General features: G+C 42.4%; 4 protein-coding genes across 7 annotated transcripts; 2 read left to right on the forward strand and 2 right to left on the reverse strand.

Annotated features, from left to right (window-relative positions):
* The first annotated feature begins 137 nt into the window (after positions 1-137).
* Positions 138-13,634, forward strand: sun2 (Sad1 and UNC84 domain containing 2). Of its 3 annotated transcripts, none has more exons than XM_035179559.2 (16): positions 138-359; positions 5,828-5,936; positions 6,182-6,297; positions 7,001-7,372; positions 7,458-7,517; positions 7,750-7,833; positions 8,132-8,313; positions 8,467-8,517; positions 8,711-8,749; positions 9,093-9,287; positions 9,378-9,515; positions 9,606-9,702; positions 9,800-9,915; positions 10,095-10,268; positions 10,381-10,470; positions 11,158-13,634. In XM_035179559.2, the coding sequence occupies exons 2-16, from the start codon at positions 5,830-5,832 to the stop codon at positions 11,272-11,274; spliced, it is 1,938 nt and encodes a 645-aa protein (XP_035035450.1). In that variant the 5' UTR covers positions 138-359; positions 5,828-5,829; the 3' UTR covers positions 11,275-13,634. The 3 variants fall into 3 exon arrangements, with proteins under 3 accessions (XP_035035450.1, XP_035035467.1, XP_035035458.1); XM_035179576.2 differs by lacking the exon at positions 138-359 and adding an exon at positions 3,989-4,228; XM_035179567.2 differs by lacking the exon at positions 138-359 and adding an exon at positions 4,260-5,320.
* A 54-nt stretch (positions 13,635-13,688) lies between these two features.
* Positions 13,689-17,440, reverse strand: LOC118122744 (olfactory receptor 10P1-like). The gene is made up of 2 exons (XM_035179598.2): positions 16,378-17,440; positions 13,689-15,541 (listed from the first exon to the last, which is right to left on the reverse strand). The coding sequence occupies exons 1-2, from the start codon at positions 16,395-16,397 to the stop codon at positions 14,665-14,667; spliced, it is 897 nt and encodes a 298-aa protein (XP_035035489.1). The 5' UTR covers positions 16,398-17,440; the 3' UTR covers positions 13,689-14,664.
* A 1,773-nt stretch (positions 17,441-19,213) lies between these two features.
* On the forward strand, positions 19,214-21,061 carry LOC118122697 (hydroxycarboxylic acid receptor 2-like). The gene is made up of 3 exons (XM_035179594.2): positions 19,214-19,365; positions 19,436-19,841; positions 20,424-21,061. The coding sequence occupies exons 2-3, from the start codon at positions 19,461-19,463 to the stop codon at positions 20,952-20,954; spliced, it is 912 nt and encodes a 303-aa protein (XP_035035485.1). The 5' UTR covers positions 19,214-19,365; positions 19,436-19,460; the 3' UTR covers positions 20,955-21,061.
* Positions 21,062-21,936: 875 nt separating this feature from the next.
* Positions 21,937-24,760, reverse strand: LOC118122717. 2 transcript variants are annotated; one of them, XM_035179597.2, is made up of 3 exons: positions 24,654-24,760; positions 23,414-23,678; positions 21,937-23,007 (listed from the first exon to the last, which is right to left on the reverse strand). In XM_035179597.2, the coding sequence occupies exons 2-3, from the start codon at positions 23,675-23,677 to the stop codon at positions 22,336-22,338; spliced, it is 936 nt and encodes a 311-aa protein (XP_035035488.2). In that variant the 5' UTR covers position 23,678; positions 24,654-24,760; the 3' UTR covers positions 21,937-22,335. The 2 variants fall into 2 exon arrangements, with proteins under 2 accessions (XP_035035488.2, XP_035035487.2); XM_035179596.2 differs by having other exon boundaries at positions 22,123-23,007; positions 24,529-24,677.
* Between the last annotated feature and the right edge of the window lie 1,265 nt (positions 24,761-26,025).

The raw sequence follows: 26,025 nt of genomic DNA on the forward strand, positions 1-26,025 counted from the left end.
TAACTTATTGAACAACTATACCCGGAAATCCACTTTAAATGACACCGTTGTGTTTTTTTACCTCGAGAACTAGGACGTGAGAAGCCTTTTATTTTGTAAACCAGAACCGGAAACTGTCTCTCTTCCTGCTGCCAGCATCAGTAGCGGTTGAACCGTCGGCGCTGTCACAACAACTGTCCGTGCGTTCGAGTCCCCTGGACCCGCTGTCACGCGACCCGGCTCCCCGCTGTGACCGGTTCGGACCCCTAACCCAGCTGTTTCCGTCGGGACGTGGTCGGACATGTTTGTGTGAAGGACTCCCGCTGGATTTCTTTACAGTTTCTGAACTCGTGTTGTTTTCTGAGCAGCGACAGGACGAGGTGAGTTTCACACTCTGAGACCAGGTCCCGGTTCAAAATGGACTCTGGGCTGGTTTTCATCTTCTTTAAACTTCTGGAAACATCTGAAAACATCTGGAAACATCTGAAAAGCAGAGTTTTGGTCCAGTTGCTGTTTCTTCTCGGTCACTTCAGGAGGATGCTCCTGCTGCTGCGGCTGCGTTCACGGACCAATCAGCATCGTTCAATGTTGTATTGCGTCGAATCATCTCAAAGACCCTTTATATTTTACATTAAACATAAACTTTATTATGAATAATATATATAGTAACCAAACACAAGTATAACCAAACTTATATCATTTGAAAAACAAAGTGTTATCTGTGGCTGAGGAGCTGCTGCAATCAACTCAAATTTAAAAGTTATTCTAGTTACTTTGATGTGCAATTTTGTTGTGTCTTGTAAAGATTTGAAATTACATATTACATAAATTACTAAATATCATAGTTGATGTTAAGTATAAGAATTTATGTGAACCGAAATTAGTTTAGAGATTAGCTACTCCATAACACTAAGACTAGAATATTACAGTAATGTCTGGTTTAAAATAAATACATATAATAAGTGGAATAAATAAACTGAGATGCAGATTTAAAACAGCTACAAGCAATTAGGGGAAGGTTGTAAAATGAGTTTTGAGGAACTTTACTGAACTCAGGCTCACAGCGGCACACTACTGTAAATGGTAGTGAAGGAATAAAGAGGACTAGAAAGACAAAATGCAAACATCTGGTTCACGTGGACACAAACAAGACGTTAGTAAGTAGCTGCTCAGTTTAGATAACTGGAGCCAGACTTGTTCTCTTCCCTTCTACTTGCAAGGCGATGGGGTAATTTGTGTGAAGCCAGATGACTCATCTGCTCCGTATGTCTGCGTCACGTATCACTGGCTCTGGCCTAAAGTTAGCCACAGAATCCAAGCGTTTGCCAGTGCGCTGTGGTTTGATGAACACCAATTCTCTGCATTCCTTCCTTTACCCTCTCTCCTTCCTTCTTATTTTCACCCCAGCTTCTCATTGCTGCACTTTTTCCACTCATTTACAAAAAAATAAAAAAACACAAACTCCATCGCTGGCTCTTAAACCCACAACAACGTTTTACACATTTTTCCCTCCTGCGATTTCACACACACGTTCATCTCCTCTTTGTCATTTCATCCCTTTGTGTGCACCAGTCAGGTTTTCATCTTTGTTGTGTGATTTCTCCACCTTTCTCTCCACCTTCCCTTTGTCTTCGTCCGAATCTGTCGGCTCCAGCCTTTTCTCTCATTACTTCTCTTATCCTCCCGTGTCATGCTCTCTCTTTGTCTGTGCCCTGCCAGTGTCTGTGGTCATGCCACTGAACCAGTAAGAGCGCCCCGCCCTGCCCAGCCCTGAGCAAACATCACCACTACACCCAGACCTCTGCTAACCTCAGATTCTGATCCAGTTAAGATCACTGCTAGTTCACTGTTGGGCTCAATATTCATTAGCTGATTGATTGATTGATCGACAGAAAGTTGCTCAGCTACTGTTTTGATATGATGAATTGTTTGAGTCATTTTACGAAGCCAAAATACCTAAAATGTGATGGACTCATCTTCTCCAACGTAAGGATTTTTCTTCTTCTCCCTGTTGTTTCATAATAGCAAACAAGTGGCTTTTGGATTGTTTGTGGGATAAAAATCAACTCGGACTTAAACTGTTTTGCATTTTGAACAAATATCAATCTAACATAACTGAAAGATTAAGTCGGAATGGAAATAATCATCATTTATAGCTAGTTCACATATGCTTGCACACTGTGTGTGTGTGTGTGTGTGTGTGTGTGTGTGTGTGTGTGTGTGTGTGTGTGTGTGTGTGTGTGTGTGTGTGTGTGTGTGTGTGTGTGTGTGTGTGTGTGTGTGTGTGTGTGTGTGTGTGTGTGTGTGTTGTTTTGAATTGATTTTAAGTCACCAGAGTGACTCCATCCTGCATCACTATCTTATGCCCAAAAGCATTTCACTTGTATTTGTTAACTTTACAGAGGAGGTTATGTTTTCACCCCTGTCCATTGGTTTCTTTGTTGGTTTGTTGGTCTGTTTGTTTGTCAGCAGGATTACACAAAAAAACCACTAAGTGGATTTCCCCAAAACTTGGTTGAATGATGGAACAAGGGCCAAGAACGAAACCCATGACATTTTGGGGCAAATCTCGATTTAAAAAGCTTTTGAGTTGTTGCAGATCTAATTTAAAATCTGGATTCTTTAAGGGGACTGTTGGGCCTTGGTATGAGTGACTCTACTTTGTGCCAGTGCAGTTGATAAGGATTACAGGGGCAGCATACTGGTGTTCAGGAGGCACTTCCCCCCTCAAGTGTTACTCTCAAGTTTGGTGAGTTTGGCTCATTGTTCCACTGGAATCATTGGAAGTGAAGCCGTAACGTCACATGGCTCAGATGAGTTTTCATCGGCTCCGAGCTTCCTGCGCTGAATAAACAGCTGTTGTCTCTTCCTGCACATGATTCCCACAGGTTTCTCTTTATCTGTTTGGCAGTATTCCCTTCTTGTTGAGATTTGCCTATTCATGGCTCGGCCTCACCCCCCCGGGACAGGAGGAGTCCTGCAGTGGCACATTAACTAAAGCAAAACATGCTTTTCTGAGCCTTCAGCGGAAATACAAGGCTCCTAAAACTGAAATTTCAAGAATTTAAATTCTATCATGTCATTTGAATCGTAGATTAAGTGGATCGGAGGATTAAAACAAACAGGGCATGGTTATAGAAGAACGTGGGGTGTATTTCATGTACGAAAGCAAAGCAGGAGAAACAGCTCTGTGCACGGGGGTCCTCTGCTTGCCTAAGGTGGGGGGGGGGTTGGTATGTTCAGGAGGGTAAAAGTGCTGAGCCAGGCTGCTCTCAGATGCCATTTAGAGTGGACGGGAGGATTTGAGGGAATTAAAGTACAAACTGCTCCGTTCTCTAGACTCTAAGCTAAAGCCTCTCGACGTGCTGCGAAGAAAGAACTGTGACTGTAGCTGTGTGAGAGGAGGAAAGTCTGTGACCCTTGTTGCTGTTTGTTTTGTGTTAGACATGTGCTACAGATTTACCAAAATGATAAAGATAAACACGTTTTTTGGGAAAAATACATGAATCTTGATGCCAAGAATTTGTGATATTTAGGGAGTGAGTGAAAAATCTTTTTTGGGGGATCTAGTGGATGTAAATTTGGTTTCAAAGGAAGCGCGTTGGCCCTAGCAGGAGGTTAAATATCTCTCAGTTTCAGTAGTCACATCATATTTTCTAATCCCTGCTATTTAAATTTGCTGATGAAACTCAAGCAGCTGAATCTATGGTCAACGAGCATCTTATTATCGGCTCCCTATAATATCACTCAAGTGATTTAAGCAAATTCTACCACGACCAGGATGCAATTGAGAATATGCAAATGGCATAGTGCAAAAATGTAATTTTACGTAATCAGCCTAGTGATTGGTTGGATAAAAAAGAGAGATTAACCTGCAGCATGAGAGAGATAGCAGCAAATATAACTCTGTTATCACTGTTCCGCTGAAGCATAGGGAAAGTTTGAAACAGTAATATATAAAAGAAAATTTGGTTAGAAGATAAAAATAAAGAATAAGATGCTGACGTTTAACATAGCGACGTTGAGCATGATGAAAACTGAGCCGAGCTGCCTCTACTGCCTTTTCAGAGCATGTGTATGCATCTGATGTCACGGTGACTTCCTGTCTCTATCTGCCGAGGCCACACAACCACAGCTTCCCCTTTCTGTCTTCTGCTGCCGCTCTTTTCAGCAGCATGAGTTAGTTACTGCACTCCTGTTAGTCCTGTTCTCGGCTGATATATCGTAAGACTAACTCAAACTTCACCAGGTTAGTTCCTCTAAGACTTAACTTGTTCATCCGGCACAGGAGGGCACGGGATTTACTGTAAAGTTACGAGACGGGATCCCAGAGAGGAATCTTTTACAGAGGTTTCTTATAGAATAGATATCTTCATCTTGGTGTTAATTAAATAGCCGATTTGTCCCGTAACTCTTTGTTATGTTGTAAAAACAACTTCCTGATGATGACAGTATATCTGCTCCCTGATGTCAAAGTGTCATGTCGGCCAACACATGTGGCTGTTCTTCAGTTTGCTGCGTATTCATCTTCACCTCCTCTGCGGTTGAGCCTCGTTGTCGACACTCAAACAGCTTTTTTTATAAGCACCTTCCAAACTGTAGATTTTCAAAAACTCCAAATGCACGAGAAACAACAACAACGGCGATGTATCGGTTTACAAATCTTGATTACAAATTTGCAGCTAAAATGTTTGCGTCACCGCACATTATTGGTTGGACCACTATACGTTGGTATTTGACGGATCAACAGTGTTGACTGGCCCGGCGTTCTTGTTTGAGCGTTTGTAGTCATTTTTAGTTTTCTTGCCTGAATGGAGATCATTAGTAAAACGAAGGTTGTGTGTGTTGTGGAGACAAGAGCTTGGAATCAAATGAGTCGATACTTGTACAACTTGCTCACAGCAGTGAAGTAGTTATATGAACATGGATTAGATACAAGCACCTGTTTACTGTAATTTTAGGTAAAGCAGATCTTGGAGGGTTTATGAACATTTATTTTGGAAACGCTGACACTGTGATAAATCTCCCTGTTACTTATTACAAAAGTAAATGATGCCTTCATAGATTTTCCTCTAATTAAAACATAAAACAAACAGAGATAAACATGAAACTTCAACACAAGTAGTTAAACTCCTGAGCTGTGGTTTATGCTAATGACCTGCGCCCATAAGAACACACCCGTGACCAATCAGATCGCTCAGATTAAGACGCCCCGTTACATAACCGTTGTGATGGCAGCGTGTCTGAAACGTTAAACTGGTCACTTTCTAACAGACGCCATCAGGAAGTAAAGAATGAGGTCGTCACTGCTCTCGTCATCTACGTCACCGTCTGTTTAACGGTGATATCACCTCCAGATTCGTCTTCTAATGCATTAATCTGTGTGTTTTCAATCTGCTGTAGTGTTTTGCGTACGTCTGTTCTCTGAATGTGTCTCAGCATGTTAACAGTGTCTCTCTTCGGTCTGTAAGCTTCAGATGCTTCTAGTTGTTTTTTAATTTCTGCTCTGTGGGTGTCAGTGAGTGTTGGAGCGGCAGGACGGCTCCCGTAGATTAGTCTGGATTACAGATTAACCCAAGAGAGCATCTGTCAGAAACTTAAACTGTTAGTATCACTAATACCACTGCATCATCTGCTACTACTCCTTTTAACTGGTACCACTTTGAACTGCTGCTAATACTGCCACTGCCTTATAGCATTAGATATTTAATTCAAACCAAACCTAGGAGACACGTGTTGTACATACATCAGTGTGGTAACAACAACCTAAAATGACAGAAACCATCTTTGGAAAAATGTATTGAACGTGCATTTATTATCTGCTTGTTTTTCTCTCTGTGTCTCTCAGTCATGTCTCGTAGGAGTTCTCGCCTGTTGTCCGGTGGCTACTACAACTCAGATGAAGACTCTGACTCAAGCAGCGTGACAAACATCTCCTACCGTGAAAACCCTGTCAAGTATGTAACTCTCTCTGTGTGTGTGTGTGTGTGTGTGTGTGTGTGTGTGTGTGTGTGTGTGTGTGTGTGTGTGTGTGTGTGTGTGTGTGTGTGTGTGTGTGTGTGTGTGTGTGTGTGTGTGTGTGTGTGTGTGTGTGTGTGTGTGTGTGTGTGTCAAGCTTGGATTCAGAAGGTCTTGTTTACCAACTGTGATGTTAAGGTTCATCTGAATCACCATTTTTCTCTTTTGTCTTTTCTTGTCCAAGGGTTTTCAAGAAGAAGGCAGGGACCCGCAAGGCCAGCCCTCGTACCTCCAGCAGAGCCAATAGCAATACTAGTTCACCCAGCCACGAGTCGCCCGCCACTGCAGACCAGTGTGATGGTAAATACTAAATTACAACTTCCCCTTTGCTTCAGAGTAATGCTGAGATAATTTCCTGTCAAAACAAAAGAAACGATAGTAATAATAGCATGAATGAAACTTGGTTGGGGTCTTTCAGGGACAGTTCAGAAAAAGCCTGTCCACAAAACTCATGTGTCTACTTGTCCCATTAATCTCTGTCTGTATGAAGTACATTTACTGGTTGTGACCAGTTCAACATGAATGAGAATCATTTTTAAAATGAGACTAATGTTTAGAGGCTTGAAGACGTAAAGATAAAGTGAACATAAGTTTTAAAACATATATTTTATATTTCTTTCTGTCGATCCAGTTAAATATCTGGCATCGCAATTAACTTACGACCCCCTGGTGTTGCTAGCACCCAGCTTTGGAAACAACTGGATCAAGTGATTAATAATTGAATTAAAAAATTAATTGAGAAATTATTATAATAGTCTTTTGTCCCAGCCCTATTTCAAAGTCTGTAAGAAACCTGTCATTGTGATATTGAATGAATTGCTTTTCTAAATAGCACAAGATTTGACCCTGCACTTCTTTGGGCCCTTAACATTACACGTAAAAATTATGAAGCTGATAATAGTTCTCGAGATGCTTTGAGAGCCTCAGAATTACTAGAAAGTTGCACAATCGAATAAAAACACATTATTCAAAGCTTTTCTTTCTCCTCGTCCTCGTCTCTCAGGCCCGAGTCCTTCTCCCTCGAGCAGCCAGCCCCAGGCAATCATGAGGACGGAGCCCTACGTCTTCCCCGCAGCCACCCCTCGGCCGGCCCTGACCCCGTCATCATCCCGGAGTCAGACCCCCACATGCTGCCCCTCAGTGCCTCCAGAGAAGAGCCTGTACGCTGGACTTTACAGCTCCACCAGGCCTGGATTACACCTGAGGCCGAACCACAAGGAGCTTATTCAGAGCGCAGTGGACAGCTCAGGCTACTCGTCCTCCGAGGGTATTTACAAGAGGCCCCTCGTTGCCCCCAGCAGCTCTGTTAGAATGAGTGGGGCTCCCACCCCCGGATACAGGACCAGAATCACCAGTGCCTTCTTTAGTCTGATGGGTGAGTACGAACATGTAATGATGTGTTTTTAATGTGTCTGACCTGATGACATAATAATCTCATTGATTCGTTTCTTCCTTTGCAGACTCGGCCTCATTGACGGCTGTCGCAGCTCAGTCCAAAGTGAAGGCTCTGACAGCTGGAGGTACGTTGTGGGTGGATGTGTTAAAGTTTGTCTTTGTGTTTCCTCCATGTGTACATTAATGCTGGTGCTTGTTCCACTGGTTTCCTTAAGTCGACTGGTGCTGCATGTGTTCACGCTGCCACGTGTCTGCATACGTACAGCTGTCTCATTGTGTGTTTCACAGTCGTTGCACAAGTCTCAGCTCCAGATTATTAAAATCCCTGTAATTCAACATTTCTTCTCGTCCCCACAGCAAACACTTGGTTCACCCGTCGCGTGAAGAAGGCTTGTGTTCTGTTCCTCCTCCTCCTCCTCCTCCTCCTCCTCATGCTTCTATGTAAGTGACATATGCATTTTACAAGATTCAAGTTTTCTGGCAAGTTTTACATTTAGGAGACGACTCGTCATCCCCTCGGACGTGTAGAGTTTTAAAAATAATTTTTGTGGGGAGATGAATGAAATTCCAAACAATAATTTTAACTGAAGACATCTTAGATTAGTAGTAGTTCACCAGGAAGTTGTTTTGCATAGGTGGCATTATGTGTTTTGAACCACACTGTGCACCCCCACCCCGGTGTGATGGTTGATGTTCCTCAGGACTGTTCCTAAGGCCCCGTGCCTCCTGTTCTCTCCAGGTTTTTGGTTCCTCTTCCCCTTGTTGACCTCTTTCATCTCCCACATGAGTGTCGCAAAGACCCCGTCACAGACTAAACCAGAGAGTCGACCAGTTATCACTGCCACTCCTCCTCCTCCTCCTCCTGCTCCTCCTGCTCCTCCTGCTCCTCAACCCAGCACCATGCCTCATGCACCTGTGGTGGTAGGACTCACCTGCATCTCACTCATTTTGTGTGTCTGTCTGTAAAACCATAATGCAGCACAAAATTCTGGAGAACAACTGTAAAGAACATCGAGTTCCTTATGACAAACTGTTAAGTTGGGATGAAAGTTCAGGGTCTTTTTGTTCCTCCAGGATCCAGCTGTTGTTTCCGCTGCTGTAGAAGCCAAGATGCAGAATCTTTTGGTAAGAAGCAGATCTTCAGTTAAAGTGTTTTCACTTTTCCAACTTTACCAAAACTGACTTTTTTAGCAGCATGTAAACCAGTTTAAAAATACAAATCAACACATAGATAGACAGAGACTCAATCGACATCTATTTCTTGGAAAAGAAAAAGGGTCAATTCTGATACTTAACTTCATTTTGTGTCTGTTTGCAGGCCGAGCTGCTGCTGAAGCAGGAGCAGCTTTTCTCCCAGGTGAGACAATCTGTCTGTGTTTTTATTTGTTTCTCTCTCCGTCGTTCCTGTGTCTTCTCTCGTTCATTTGTTCTTTGCTCTGTGGGCGATGGGACGTCTTCACCTGGTGAGGTCACAGTGGACAAGATTAGAATTAAGATGTACCACAGTGACATCCAGTGGTGATGAGGGAGAACACGCAGATTTTTGTGTGATGTTTTTACGTCTGCCAAGCAGGTTGTGTCTTTATCTGTGTTTGTTACACAAAAACTACTGGACCATGAACCATGAAACTTACTGGAAGGACGTTGTATCAGTCAGAGAAGAACCAATTCAAGTTTGGTGCGACATCTTCCTCCCTCAGATGAAGGAGCGGATGAATCTGGACATGCAGGGTATCAAAGCCAGTCTCGACACTGTGGACTCGGACACTCGGCTGCGTCTGAAGCAGGAAGTCGCCGGCCTGGGCAGGAAGATGGTGGAGTATCAGACGGACAGTCGGTCTGCTGCTGCCGGCCTCAGCCTCAGGATCCAAGCTGTGGAGGCTGAGAATTCCAAGGTAACAGTGCTGCCAGAGAGGTCCGCAGAAACCCAACCTGCTGTTTCCTTGAGGTTGTGACACTAAGATGTGACGGCCTCTTTCTTGTAGCTCTCCCAGGAGTTGTCCTCCATCCAGCTGACGCCTCCCCCAGCCCCTTGTCCTGAAACCACCGTTGCCCCCGTCCAGGACCATCTGACCCCAGAGCTGCAACAGGCCATGGAGAAGTGGCTCACCGACCGCATCAAGGTGGGTGGAGAGAGACTCCGGATCTAGATCTAAGGCCCTGAGACTGCTAATCTAGATGTTTATGATGTTCTGTGTGTGACTGTGTCTCAGGAGCAGGACGTCCTCAGACTTGGTGACAAAGGGAGCGACGCTGACTTAGGACGTCCCATGGCTGACAAAATGGCCGACTTTGCCCTGGAAACTCAAGGTCGGGAACATCTCCATGTCACTGTCACTATACTGCTTCACAGATTCCTCAGCATTCACACTAACGACCTGTTTCCACTTTGTGTGTCTGTGTGTAGGTGCCAGCGTGATCAGCACCAGGTGCTCGGAGACGTATCGAATCCGTTCAGCGTGTGTGTCCCTGTTTGGTTTCCCCCTGTGGTATCCGTCAGAAAGCCCACGCACTGTCATTCAGGTCAAATCAAACCTCACCTCTCTGTTTGCTTTAAATCTTCTGTGGGGTTGTTCACATTTCAACTTATATTCCACAGATGCTGTCACCTGGAACTTACTTTTACTTTCTTTTTAGGTGTAACACTCGCATTTTCTTTGAAGTGACGAGATATTAACCTCCCTCCCTCCCTCCCTCTACAGGGTAACCCAGTGCTGCTCCCGGGGAAATGTTGGGCGTTTCACGGTGTCCAGGGGGTTCTTGTCATCTCTCTGTCTCACCCTGTGAGGATCACCCATGTGACACTGGACCACCTCCCGCGCTGCAACTCCCCCACCGGCCGCATCGACTCCGCGCCCAAAGACTTTGAAGTCTACGTGAGTAGCTTGCTGTCATTCGTTGTTCGAGGCCCTGCAGATGTTCTGTGATTTAACCTTGAGTGGAAAACTGAGGGAGTCACCTAAAGTGAGGCTGTAACTTGTCTCCCAGGGAGCGACAGACGACACCGAGGAAGGAACTCTGTTGGGGACTTTCACCTACGATGAGGAAGGAGAGTCGACGCAGACGTTTCAGCTGCTTGTGAGTTCACACTATCACATCTAAAGAAGCTTGAGCCAAGGTTTATGTCTTTAAAAATCTGGTTAGTTTGTGGTCTTGTTCCATTCGTTAATTTTGCTGCCACTGTAAAAATCATGATATTATTACTACCAGCTAAATTAACGTCCTTCAAACATTAAATCATCGGAGGTGCAGACGACAAACAATCCTGCGAGCCACTTCTTTTTCTTCTTCTTTGGTTTAATGTTTTGTCAACTTCCCCCAAATTGGTCCGAATGTCTGAACTATCCAAACAAAGATTTCAAACTGCAAATGGTTTTGTTTGTTCCGGACCCAGACCTCCTCTTCTGGTCGGACCACATCTGGCTCCGTTGGTCTGAGGAACGTTTCACACCTGAAAATTAGGTTAAAGCTTAAGTGAAAAGTTCGGACCAAACAAGGAAGATGTGAAAGAACCGTAAATAGACAAAGACACCATATTTAAAAAAAGGTCAAAACATGACCTAACTACTTCCTGTTCTATGTAACGAGATTAGACCAGAATCTGATGACATAGATGAAAACTGTTTGAATGTCAGAATGATGTCTCTTTTACCCTTTAATCTAACATCTTTCCTCTCTCTCTCTCTCTCTCTCTCTCTCTCTCTCTCTCTCTCCACTCTCCCTCCCTCCTCCATTCTCCTCTTCTCTCCTGTGCTCCCGCACCAGAAGCCCAGTGAGGAGGTTTACAGATTTGTGGAGCTGCGTGTCCTCAGTAACTGGGGTCATGTGGAATACACGTGTCTGTACCGCTTCCGCGTGCACGGGAAGATGGCGTCCACGTGAGGCCGGCTGGCTGCAGCACCGGGTCTCGTTAAAACATATCAGGAAGGACTTTTGAAATGTCGCTTTTAGAACAGAAAGTCAAATCCATGCTTATGCTACTGAAACGTGTTTGATGTTGATGAATGGAACTTGTGTGTGTCGGCAAGTTCGCTGTGGTTTGAAACTGCTTAATGTTGAAGTGACAGATCACAGGAGGGGTTTTTTTATGCAAAAGTTGAAGTGCACACTTGTCTTTGAGTAAATTGTACATAATGACGTGTTGATTATATTTCTAAAAACCAAATATCTACCTAGTAAAAACCCTTCGGGAGCTTTATGCTGTCGGACTTATGAGCGTGCCACAAAATAATGTTTTTAACTCTTGCTGTTATTAATTATTATTTACTATTGATCAGATATTTCCTGCTTCACAATCCCACCGGAGAAAAACGCAGTGAAAACACGTTTCTTTACCAAGTGCAGTGGAGCAGCTGGATGTTAAACAGTCCTCAGTGGTACATGAGTTGTTCAGTCACTGACTTTTACTCGTTGTGAACTAATGTTTGCAATCATGCACCTCAGAGCTTCTCCCACATTCGTGAGGAAGTGACTTGAATAACAAAATAATAACAATTATTTTCTGTGCTGTTTAATAAATAAGTCTTCAGTTTAAAATGCAATTCAAATTCCCCCACATCCCTTGGTGACGTCTTCAGATTTATTTATTATGTTGGACCAACAGTCTGAAATGCAAAGTTATTCAGTTTACTGTCGTGTACGTAAAGAAAAGTATTAAATCTCACATTTTGAGTTGATTAATGTGCTTTTGTTTATCAACTAAATAATGAATCCGTGCAGGTCAAAGGTCAATACTTCATATTTTATTGTGAAGTTCTCAGTCAGGCGTGTAAATCCCCTGTTGTCTGATTCTTTTTGACCTTACGTTCTTCTGAGTGTCGCTGATGTTGTGACTAAACGTCCTGTAAACACAAGGCAGCGCCGGATGTCTGCTCCTCAGCATCGCTTGTTACTTGTAAGTTCAATTGAATCTAATATTCCTACGAAAGGTTAAATATGCAGCTTAAAACATTTACTTTCTCTGTTTTCTGTGTGAGTTTCAGCTCAGTGATTTACTGCTGGTACTTGAATACTTGAAAACCTCTTTTTCGAAACGTCCTCGAGCGGAGTCGCGTTGACTCTGTGACGTCAGCGTTCCCGCTTCCTTGTACGTGAAACTTTTAGTTTTGAATGAGCGACGCAAACCAGGAGAGAAAGGTGTTATTTATTTGTATAATGAAAATATTCATGTCTGAATTCATGTGTTCGGCTCAATGATTCAGTTTAATTATTATTTGAGTGTATAATCGTTAAAGTTTACACATTGAAAATCTCCTCCGCTCATACAATGACAAAACTGCACTTAGCAGCGCGCACGTCAGGATCACAACCATTTCATGTTCATGTATGTTTCGTTTGGTGTTGAAAATATTTGACACTTGTTCTTATTCCAGGTAAAATCCAGGATCTCTCTCTCTCTCTGATTTCCATAATTCAAATTTAGATTAGTCGTAAAATGAGATGTAGAAAAACAGAAACAGTTGAGAGAGAGAGTTATGATTTGGATCAAGACAAAGGAGAATTACACCCCAGTATCAGGAGTTGTGTGTTAGTTACAGTATTAACTGGCAGTTTATCAGGTACACTTATTTGAATGCAGTGTAATAACACTCTGCTCTCTGTTCCACACCTCAGAAACTGTCTCAACACAGACATGACAACCCTCAGTAGAGTACAAGGTGTACCTAATAAACTGCCAACTGAGAATACCTCGGCGAGGATGAAACTTTACTGGACAAAACATTGATGTAATCTGTGCTGGTAACATGAATTAATAATTGTCACACATTGCATTTCGTGTCTAAACTGGTGTTTGTATTTCCAAACAGTTTCTAGATGTTTGGATTATGTGTAACCATGAATTATGATTCGGAGGCACTTTTATTTGACACTGAATTGAGTTGATTGGCTGTTGAGATGAAAATCATATTGAATGTGTTTTGTTCAACACATCGTTTCATGTATTTTCATGTGTTTTCAGCGTGACCTTTGTGTTTAAAGCCATATGAACAACATAGAGAACAAAGTGTTTATCAGAGTCAATTAACTTCATCTTTTTTTTATATTTACACATCTGATGTTCATAGAAATCTTCAAGGTAACTGGAATAATTCATTTACTTTTCTAACAATAGTTTTCTCTTTAAATTGAACTATATCGTTTCTCAGATACTGCCTGACGTGTTCTCTATTTGACTACAAATCCTATTTGTAAGACAAACTGGGATGTTTGTATGATTTATTAAATAAAAACATTGAAACATATGTAGTTTGTTATTGCATTTATTGTTTTAAAAGTTATGTTTTCCAATCCTGCACATGCTCATTACAGAAACAGATTCACAAACAAAGACAACATAATGAATGTTGTTGTGGACGTACAATCACTGTTGAGTAGCTTCCTTTTTTTATATCGAGTCCTTATCACAGATATTACCAGTTTCACAAATTTAAGAATCAAATTTCAGGTTTGCAAACAAGCATTTACACACATGCAGAAGCTAACTACTTATTTCAACTTTTGAATATTCTCAGAAGTAACAAGAAGATCTCATACCTCCACCAAGGCCGAACAATCAGAAACATGTCAAGTTCTTTTAGTAGAAATTATAAATGAAAAAGAGAAAGTGGTCCAATAACCTAAATTATGTATTTATCTTAAAACACAGTTAAAGAAAGTGGGAAGAAAACTTAATCTGCCCGATAATCTGCACCTGCTCCAAACAAGGTTCTCTCTTGATTTAAGCCCCATCCATCTACAAAAGTTCAGGAAAATCGGTTACATGATATTACGTAATCTTGCTAACTAACAAACAAACACTGATGAAAATGCTACAAACCTCTGCCAAGGCTAACGCCCCACTGCTCCATGACAAAGCCGCGTCGCCCATTAATTATCTCCAATGTGGCGGCAAACAGTTTTTTAAATTTGTCCTGCGACAGTTCAATAAAGAACAAAAAAAATATTTTTACACCTCTCAAGATAACGTAAGACATCTCTAACTTGATGAGCGATAGTCAGACCTCATCGTCTGCAGGTGGCATACGACCCTTTGTGCGCCCGTGTGTGCACCGCAGCTAAGATCACTGCAAAGATCCGCCCAGTGAATCAGATCTGCTTCCAAAATCTAACGGGATCTTCCTCGTGTCATGTTGAACTAACAAACGCAGTTGAAAACACAGCCTGATTGGCAGAGGGAAGTGTGTGATTACTCTGAATCCAAAATAAAGCAGCTGTATGCACTATGCACTATTTCCGAGCTCTTGAATTTATCTCTGTGGTTCACGAACGTCTCTAAACCGTGGCGACAGTCTTGGTCTCGGCAGCAGAGCCGCGGCGACACGGCAGCTTCTTGGTGCGCGTGAGATAACACAGCGGCTGAGTGACGCTGCTCAAAGACAGAACTATGTAGGTCACACTGGTGAAGGCCGAGTAGGGACCAAAAAGAGTGGGATCACACAACCTCAGCAGGTATTCCAAGGACGAAGGGGAGTAGTGGACGATGACCAGCACAAAGGAAGTGAGCATTATTTTGAATGCGCGCTTCTTCATAGGGTGGAGCTCCTTCCTGCCGGGCCCTGTCTGGCTGAGGGACCTGAGAATCAGTACGCTGCAGGTGGAGATGATCGCGATGGCACAACACAGGAGCACCGATATCACCTTCCACCTGAGGGGTCTGGAGAACTTCATCAGCAGGCAACAGGAAGCTGTGACGACGTTCACCACGAAGCACATGGACAGCCTCAGTCTGGGATCCTTGAGCCGGAGGAAGACCAGCGGATGGCAGACTGCGACGTAGCTGTCCAAACTCAAGAGGCAGAGCAGGAGTGGCCCTCCCGCTTGATTCAAACTCCAAGCTACGAAGTTGGCCGACTCCATGGATGGATACCACACGAACTGGATGTACTCAGTGATGATTATTAAGCAGAAGAACATGTCAAATATCGCCAGCTGGAGGGTGAAGATCTCGGAGGTGCAGCAGATGCCAGGTTTGAACAGCAGGAGGAATATGACCAGAGCGTTGGCCGGCATTGCAAATGGAGGCACTATGATTACCGTGGGAAGGTAGCAGTTTAAGATCTCGTTGTACAGTCTCAGCCGGAAGTCCAAGGTTACGTTACCGGTGACGTTTGTCATAATTGAGGTTGAGTGGAATTTCTCAGTTGAATATCTGTAAAATAAAACAAAGCGGAGCGTTTACAACACCCAGAACTTCATCACGTAATGAAGGTGATCGCCGCGTGTTTCGTTCTAAATGCTCCACGTTCAGGTAACACACAGCATCTGCTCGTGTTTTGAGGTCGAGTTTGGAAAAATTAAGCCAAAATATCTTGGAGACAGGAGCTGCCATCTTGTGTTGACTGCAGACGTGATCGTGGAGCCAATTACACGCACTGTGCCAATCTCAGCTGTCGATCATTTCCCCGGTTTTACAGCATCAAATAGCTCATTTCAACCAAACGTATCTAAAAATGCATTCGAACATGTGATGAAAACTAGAAGCTAAAACGACGAAGCCATCTTTGAGAAACTTTGCTTCAATGTGTACTTTAGTGTGGTCCCACATGCTAACATGGAGGAGGCAGGGTTGAGTGCCGAGATGTTTTGGCTTCACCTTTAAGGAGCTGACATGTTGTCCATCTTTATAAACAGGCTGTGGTTCAACACTGAGAAGAAAAAAACTTTCACATACGTTGAGAAATTTGATTGTTTATAACGAAAGATGCAAATTCCATCACTTGCACTGACAAACCCACAGATCCACAACTTTTCAGCCTCTTTTCACTCTTTGTTTTGGTTTTTTGTTGGAACCTAATTGTCGGATTTAGCTTCAGAGTCTAAAGAATGAATGTTGTCGGAACAGAAAAACTAAATTAAAACCACACAACCTTGTCTGCTTGATGCATCGACAAGGAAATGCTTAGACTTTAGCCAGAAGAGGGAAATGTTGAAAACTGCTCACAAAGTTCAAGAAAGTGAAGAAATCTTGGAATTACGGGATGTTACCTGATCCACTCGGCCTCCATCCGCCCAGGCTTCGTGGTTATTATCTAAACAAACAAACAGACGGGTGAAAACATAACCTCCTAAGGCTGAGGTGAGGAGAAACTGACAGAAAGTATTTTTTAGAATCTATTCCGACCTCTTGGCTTTGTTGTGTAGTAGATTTTGTTGTAATGTTGTTTGAATACTTGTTTCCTCCTGAAGTTCCCTCACGTTGTACTATTCTATTTTTTCTCCCAAAGATTCAAACATCGTGACGAGTCCCTGCAAACATCAGATTATTGTTCTTGTACCAGGTGTTTAACTCGATGCAAATTCACTTTGATGCCTCACATTCAAATCATTATTGTTATTTTAGCTCAGAGTTTATTCTGTGTGGTTGAGTTTTACAGTGTTTTTCTTGTCTCTTTGAGTATGCATGATGTTTCGGAGAAGCTCGGCCGCTCGAATGACACGGTGGCGTGTGAGCTGTCCGGTCGAACCACAGTCTGTGTTGACTGACTCTGCATCGGAGGATTCTGGGAATTCAGTCCAGCGTCATGGCAACAAACCCACTTCTCTAACACCAACCTTTCCAGCTGTTTCCTTTGACGCGTCTTTAAGAAGCAGGTAAAATCAGGTAAGTTTACATCGTAATGTCAGAAACACATTTATTCTGGATCAGGAGTTTTTCCAGATCTTCAGTTTTAAGACTCAACATTTTCAAACCCACGACTCTGCAGCAGGTGGAGATAATTAAATATCTGGTGCATCATCACGACATTTAGTCATATTCTAAGAAACTGGGATCTTCAATGTCAAATAAAAACTACTGTGAGTCTATAGTATATCAGATTATTACTAACAATCATTTTGGGCGTATAAACATTTGTGGAGGAACCACTTCCTTTGAACAGAAAGTTTTGAGCCCTTTTCTTGTAGCTCCAGATGATCCGAGCTTCTTTCCTCTAAAACACATGTTCACATCTTTTATCTTTTAGTCTGAATCATTGCAACGAATGTATTTTTTGCATTTATTTAGAAAATAAAACAACTGAAAGGCAAAAGCCAGACGACAAATAACCCAATATGATTTTTTATTATTTTTGATAAAGCATGATGCAACAAAGGGAAATAAGAAGAGGCCATTTTTGAAAATTCATAAATTATTTTCTTCTATAATTAAAGTGACACAATTTCTTTTGCAGAAGTCACTTGTGTATAATTAAAATTAAGCAGAAGCATCGATGTTCTGTCCTTTTTATTATAGTTATTTGTAGGTTATCATCCAGATGTGATCAAAGATATCTGGTTAATGTTTTTTAAGATACAGTCATGTACTTTTTTGTATACTTTTTGTATTACCTTGCATTTATATTGCATGTTTGCTTATTTATTACTTTTACTGACGTCTATTTCTTTTTGATTGTCCTCTTTGCAGCTGCAACACAGCAAATTTCCCTTTTGAAGGATTTTCTTATCTTTCTCTTATCTTAAGTGTAAGTTTCATGAACCCGTGCATTTAACTGAAAAGAAACATTTAACGTTCAAGTAAATAAAAACACCTTCCGCCATAGCAACATTTACAATCACCGTACCTTTTACAAACCGTGGCGTTGTTCACCGGGCAGAGATGAGATCAGTTCAGACGCAGACAAGCACCTGACAGAAACCTTTTCTCAATGACTCGCCTATTTGTGGATTGATCTATGTAAATTCAAAGTTGTGTGTGTTTTTAGACCCGGTGCACGAGGACAGCATCGTCTGCATATTGTGACACCACCGAATTTAACTAATCCCTGGACATGAGCTGCATCCTCACATCCTGTATAACCAACAATGTCAACTTGACACAAACAGAAGAGCTTCTGACTGTCGCTCTGGTTTTAATTGAACAAACACCAAAGAGCCGGGAGATAAAAATCACAAACCACAGATTTAACCACAATAATCTATTGAATGTCGTCATTGATCCGTTTTAATTCATTTGCCTGCTACATTCTGCTTGAAGCTGGATATTCACTTCTTACCTTGTTTATATTTTTTATTACAGACTTACAACATGACCTGACCTGACATCTCTTTATATCATTATCTTCTATTTATTTATAAGTGTCAACTAGACCACATGCCATAGTTGTGTGGTGTTTTGTACGTAATAGTCCAAGTGGGATCATATGACCAGGAACATGCTGGTGGGTAAAATGTGTTGGCTGAAAAGTGCCAAACAGACGACACCTTGTGTGAACCCGGGTGTTTGTCTTGACTTTGCGAGCTCGTGCCCCCCCCCCCGTCAGGGTTTTTCTCTCTCAACCCTGAACACAGTCGGGGCACGTTAGTAACACCTTGCATTAGATTTCTCATGTACACTCGGCTTACCTTGCATCAGCTGTTTACTGAACAGTTGCATCAGTGCTCGGCTGCAGGGCTGCTGTAGATAAAGCACCCATAGGATCAGACCTGGGATCAGCTTACTCTTTTACACGTAAATAAGAAAAAAAAAGTAAATTCAGCAGGTGTCCTGGGGAAAATATACAATAAATGTCTTTGTAACGCACCAACTCAGAAAACGACTTTGTGCACGAGACACGTCGTAGTCTTTGCACAAAAGCAATTACTGTAAATGTTGTGCGGCAGGTTGTTTAGCAATTACTGACGTCCTGCAGGCAAAGACATTCTTTTATTTACTCAGAGACTGAGGCAATTAAGTCACTAACATTTACCCATGTGGCATCTTTAACTTCTACTTCTACACGGGAGCGATGCCAACCGAACCGTCCAATCACTGAAGACGTCTGAGCGGCTCTATTTAACACAACTGTCCAATCGTAGTTCAGGTCAGACACAATATTGATACCTGTTATCTCTCAGACTGGTCCGATCCGAAAGAGGCCTTGGTCCCAGTGGGTGGACCTTTAAAAGCCACTGGTCCTGATGGTCTGGTGCCACATGCAGAAGGTCTCCACATGGTGCAGCTCAGTCGGACTGCAGGACACCGTGAACCCTGTTGAGGTAAGAAGAGGAAATTAGGTTTTTTGTAAGGGTCAGAAATATTATTCCATCTTCTGTCTTTTCATTCCAGCCTCTTCTCCCTGCCTCAGCCGACAATGTTCAACTCCACGTTGAGTCCCACCAGCAACGTCTACGTCAACTCCACCACCCCTGGCGCCCCCCTTGGACCTCCGCCATGGTACCAGTACCACATGTGTTCAGTGGCCCCTTACGGCTACGTGTTCTACTTCGTGGTCAAGATTTTGAACCTGTTCGTGGGGGCGCCCTGTAACATCCTGGTCATCTGGCAGATCCTCTCGAAGAAGAGCGACGCCACCACCTCGGACATCTTCATCTTTAACCTGGCCGTCCTGGACGCCTTCTTCTGCCTGATGACCCCCATAGATATGGTCAACCGCCTGCTGCTGGGGGACAGTAATATCTGGTTCTTTCAGAGATTCACTTACGGGGTCAAAGATATAGCGCCGCTCTTTTTGGTGAGTAATTGTTCCCAAAACTTCAGAGTTTAAAAAGAAGGCATAAGTGTATATATTGTATTTATGTACGACATCCATTTCTATTGCTATTTTAGATTTAATAAAGCTCTTAAAACTAAGTAAATAAATAATAATAATATTCATAATTTAATGAGTAATTAAGTAATTCGTCCGTTTATCTCCCTGTGAGATTGAAAGACAGTCACTGACACCGTTATTGTTCGGGGGTTCACTTCCATTCAATATTTTAATAAAAGAAAAAGTAAAGAATTTCATGTATGGATATTTAAAAATAAATTAAAGTAGAATTCCAGTATTTTCTGCCTGGGCCCTTTGTTTTTTAATGTGTGTGTGTAAATGAATGGTACAAAATAAACTGGTGGAATTGGTCCAGATCGGCTCCGTCGGCAGCTGTGACACAGCAATGGAATCTTATGGGGCAACTGCGACAGTCCATGGATTGTCTGGGTCTCAGCTTAGAGTCTGGTAACCTCACACGTGTCTCGGCTGGACTGTTGAAGTTGCCCTACAATTGCCTCTGAATGAGTAACGTCTCACTCCTTCACTGTTCTGCTTCCCCAGGTGTGCATTTGCCTCGACCGCTACATCGCTGTGGTCCACCCAGTGCTGTTCACTGGTATCCGGGACAACAAGATCCGCATCGGCATCTCTGTGTTGGTCTGGGGTTTCACGCTGGCTTACGGCGTCGCCAAAAGCCTCCTGGATGTGGTGAAGGCCAGCGGCATCTTCAGCGGGGTCATCCTCTTCGCCTTCGCAGTCATGGTCTTCTGCAACATCTCGATCATCTGGGTGCTGCGCCGCTCCGTGGCGGGGAAGGAGGTGATGCACCCAGTGAAGAAGAGGGCCTTTAAGACCGTGCTGATCATCCTGGTCATCATCGTGGTCAACTACCTGCCTCCTGTGGCGCTCATGCCCTTTGTGGCGTACTACACGTTGGTGGCGTACCGCTGCCAGATCAGCACCAGCGTGTTCGCCCTCATGGACCTGAGCAGCAGCCTGGAGCCTCTTCTCTACATCACCAAGATGGAGCTCAAGGACATCAAGTGCTGCGGGCGGAGTCTGTCCGAGAAGCCCGAGGACGTCAAGGTGTAGGAATCAATTCACCAATCACGAATAAATTAATAATCTGCAGGACAAAACCAAAACGCAGTTACTACAACATCTGGTTCAAACTGAATCTTTCTTGTCAGTTTCTTGAACATTACACCGTTAATTTATCATTTGCAGTGGCAGTAAATGGTCGTGGACTATATTTAAACACATAAGTTGTAAATGTATTAAATATGTTAATGTAAACATTGTAAAACTAGGAAAAGATGGATTCAAAAAAAGCTGAAACAACAAATATGTTTGCTGCATTTCCTCCTCATTTTTGCAGATTTTCCAGAATCCAAATGTTTTTACTACAAAGTAGAAACTGTGAGAATAATGTTTGCAGTAAAATAACCATTTGAAAATAAATCATTTTATGGTTTTGTAATCTTTTTGTCTGTGAAATTGTTTCCCTGCCTTAAAGCTTTAAATGCACTTTTTTAAACTTCCGTGGTTATTAATGTATAAATCTATACATGTATATCAGTAAAAGATTCTTTCTTAACTAGTGTTTAACTCTAACAACCATATGAAACATTTCCAAAAGCAAAACATTCATAAACGTTTCTTTTTTACCTTGTTCTGGAAGGTTTCTCATTGTGGTCTCCACCTGAAACCAGCAGCTGGTTCACAGAACATTCTTGGAGAAGTTTGAGAAAATGGTTTTCACAGATCATTGAGAATAATGAAAGTAGATGAGGACTCTATGTGGATATTCCAAGAGAGCAAATAAAAATGATTTGAACCAAGCTAAGTTTGGTTTCCTCACATCTCAGTAATAAAGACTCGTTAACTCGATCACATCTTGAGTCCACGTTAATGACGGCCTGGAGCAGCGGCTGGTGCACAGAGCACTGATTAAGCAATTAGTCCTTTATTAAGCCTCATCATGGGAAACACACTGTGGGACCAATTAGCAGGAATGTAATGAGCGGGCACATTGTGTCATTGGTCCACATCATGAATACACAACACACTATAATAAGTAAAGAACACAGCATATTTATTCTGATTAGAAACTCGCTGCACACGTTGTTTGAAAAGATTTGAAGTTCAGAATTATCTTTGTGATCATTATTTAGAAACTTATTTTTGCCTCCACCAAGAAGGTTAAGTTTTCACCCTTTGTTTGTTTCTTTTTAAGAAAAATTACACAAAAACAACTGAACAGTTTTTAATGAGACGTTGTTTTATGGGTCAGTGGGTGGATTTACATTTTTACTGGTTTCCCAGAGAATAATTCATAAATCTTGCTGAAAATAAATTAAGGCATATCTAGGGACCTGATATCTGTGTGTGCCGTTTGGTGCAGATTGAATTTAAAGCGACCTCCTTGGGGTTGGTGTTAGATGACGTCGGAGCACATGAATGGGAATCGTTTTTAAACCCGAGTCATTTTGCTGTGTATCTCCTTCAGACCTTCCAGGCTGGCTTCAGGTCCATCTTCTGAGCTCACGTATCCAGGGTAGGTGGGGTAGAACCGGGGCGTGCTAGGTTCAGTGATGTCACTTCCTGCCCTTGATGATGGAGGGGAAAACAGCGGTATCAACTTGGCATGTGCATAGTCAATCTCAAAACCCTCGAAAATGAGCCCCACCCCAGAGGCACCCAACCCCTCCTCCAGAAGTCGGGACACTTTCTTAGTCGCCAGCACCAATCCTTCATAATCCCTTTTTTCTAATCTGAATATATCAGAGGTCAAAGGTCGGCGTGGGACCAGCACAGTGAATCCAGGGGAGTTGGGGAAAGGCGTGAGAAAGGCCACATGACCCTCGTCCTCCCACACGCGCCACTGCTGCTCCTCCCCACGCACAATGCGTGAGAATAGCCCGGGGTGAGCCGGGTCGGCCCCGAGGAAAGTCAGATTGGGGGATGCGTCCGGAGACGGGAGTTTGGCTCGAATCTTGGTTTGGATTTCAGTCAGGCTTGAGTCGCTCCATCTGGGGGCTGTCTTAGACGTGCAGTACCCCGGGTCCTGGGCGTTGTGCTCCTCCTCTCCCGCCAGGTGAGGGCGCCACTCGGCATCCAGACCATGTAAGGGGAGGACACACATCTGTGGAAATGAAAATAACATGAAAAATGAAAACAGGAACAAACTGTCACATCCACAGCTGCACAATTTGAAAATCTTCATGTCTACTGTTGTTGAAGTGCTGGAGGATGTTGTCATGTGTTGTATAGTGTTCAGCAATATCACCACCTGGTGGACTGGAGTGGAACAGCTTGTTGTAGCCATGTAGAGGCTAAATTTCCTTATTTCCACTCGTCTGCAAGAACCTTTTAGTTCCCTTGTAGAACGTTTCAGGGACTAAAAGATCCAGGGTTTTGTTCCTCATCATGGCAGAAGTATAACTTTTCAACACATTGGTGCTGGCAAAATAATATTGGCAATAAAGTAGCTTTAAAATATGATCATCAACCTTCTAAAGGTCTCACTGGCTGCACTGTACAGCTCTCACCTGGGCAGGCCTGTCTCTGTGGGGTCTGCTGACCAGCGCACACCTCCGAACCCCCAACCTCTCACACAGCAGCTGGGACACGGCTCTCGCTCCCAGCAGCCAGGACAGGTACTCCGGCTCCTGCAGGTGGAAGATGCTTCCTCCCGGGCTGCCGGGGGTCCGGCTCTCCAGGATAACGGAGCCCGGGGTCCAGGGCCGTGGGTGGAGGTAGGCCACCAGCCCCTCAGACTCCCAGAGGACATGACGGGAAAGAGCGGAGGACATTCTGTGGAGCGAGAGGAGAAGATCATAGTGGAAGATTGAAGTGAGACACATAGCTTTTTCTTTTCAAAATAATAAAAACCATTGTGTCACAGTCTCTTATTCATATATGAAAATGACATGACAATAAAATAAAACATAATGAAAAGGAAAGCAAGAAAAATTGTTTAAATTTGATGGGAACATGTATTTTATTTGCATTAAGATATGTAGTGATATAGCTGTATTTTCTAAAATGTTCTGATATTGTCTGATTTAATTAAAGCTGCAGTTTATCAAATATTTGTATTAATTTAATTCAATGCAGACCAGATTTACATAAATATAACATTTTATGAATATTTTCTGTATTCCAGTTCTATATGTTTTGTTGTATTTGTAGTTTTTAAATCACTTATGAGCCTGTTTGTGTTTATTCTGTAGTATTTTTTTTCAAGTTTCCTCCTCAATATTGCAGATATTAGACACTGGTTTAAAATAACTTTAACTCTTGATCTCACTGACACTGATCAAAGCTGGAAACGGAAATCGTCCTTTGTAGATACAAAGGAGGATTTGCGTTTGCAGCTTTGATAACGTTATCAATAACGTGACACCAACTTCAAGCTTTGCGTTAAAATACGAGCAACTAAATAAATGACATGTGAGCCGTATTTCAGAATGGACTGACAGGACTCAGTCAAAGTCAGAATCAAAGTGAAACTCAATTGTTTTAAACGTGAAGATGACGCTTGTGTGTTAAAATAGCTGTTACTTCAAAGGAGTCTGGCACGTGAGCTCGTGAGATACAGTGGAGTTCCGGGTTGTTTTATTCTTAAATTAACGTTTTAAATTTAAAAATGAACTGAACTGACCTTCTGAGAGTGAAGCTTGAAAACAGCATCAAGTTACCAAGTGACAATAAACAGATTTCTTCTTCTCTACACAAGTGAAAACTTCATGTTTCCTCTTTATAGAAAACAGAAACATTAAAACTCACACTTCCTCTTTACAGATTCTTCTTCTAGCGTTTGGTAAAACTGCTTCAAGAAGCTCTACCCCCACCTACTGGACTGGAGGTGTAGTACAGTGGCCCAGAGGGTGAAACTACATAGAAACAGAAATACATACATTTATAAATAAATATTGTATAAATAAATAAATATGTAATAGTAGAAATGTATAATTCAATAATAAAATGTAGAAACAAATGTGGAAATAAGTTTAAAAACTTGCATTAAATTGTTTAATTCTGCATTTATTGATCTATTTACACTTGTTTTTTCTCTTTCATACATCTAACCTACTTATCCCAGTTCTGTCTTTATTGTATATACTGTACTTTATATATACTTATTTAGCCTCATTTTATAAATTGTAGTATTTTTTTAACAAACTTTTTATTTTATAGTCTTACCTATATCTTGTATTTCTGTTAGATGTTATTGTCTTGGTCCGTACATATTTATATTCTTGGCTGGAGCAACTGTAGCAAAACCTGAATGAAAATCAATTCTCCCCCTGGGATCGATGAAACGTGTTTGATTCTTACTCTGATATGCTGATTCTTCGTTTGGGGGTTTGAGTGCTGAACATTTCTTTGTGCACTTATCCCTCTATCGATCTATCTACCGTCTGTCTGTCTGTCTTTACATCTAAACCAGGTCCCTCCATCACGACTGTAAAGGTCACTAACACCTCTTTATATCCGTCTCTGCTCAACACGCTCACTGAAACTCTCTGGCTGCAGTTTGAAGAAGTGACACCAGAGGAAGCCCCTGAGCTGCGGATTAAAGGACAGTGACTCACTATAGGAGACCAAATGTTCAGGAGCAACTTGAACACAAAGGTGCAGTAAAACCTTATCACTCAAATTCCATCTGCACCAACTTATCAGGTTTTCAGCAGAGGGTGAATTTGATACGTTTGGTTCGCGTTGTCACTTCCTCTTTCTGCAGCAGATCACATTTTTGAACAGGCTAGTCCTCTTTCTCCCGCCCTTGTTTCCAGTTACTATGCCATGAAATGACTTCACACACACACACACACACTCACACACACTCACACACACACACACAAAAGATCTTGGTCCTCGCAATAAAAGAAAGAGAGAAGGAATATTACCCTCTTATGTAACACAGTCAATGACAAATTTCATGTTGACTGGAATTCTGTGTCCTTCTTAAGTTAAATAATCTACGATACATGACAAAATAAGGAAATAGTAAAGACATTCTGTGGTTTGCATGAGGTCTCACGTGAAGAGACAGTGAGGTGCGGAGGGAAAATGTGTCGCTCCACTTTGTGGCAGTAAATCTGTCGTGCTAATCTGCAGCCTGTGACCTGGGTAATGAGCTCAGCTGCTCGGAGAT

This window comes from Hippoglossus stenolepis, chromosome 2, assembly GCF_022539355.2.
Source record: "Hippoglossus stenolepis isolate QCI-W04-F060 chromosome 2, HSTE1.2, whole genome shotgun sequence".
Lineage (NCBI taxonomy): Eukaryota > Metazoa > Chordata > Actinopteri > Pleuronectiformes > Pleuronectidae > Hippoglossus > Hippoglossus stenolepis.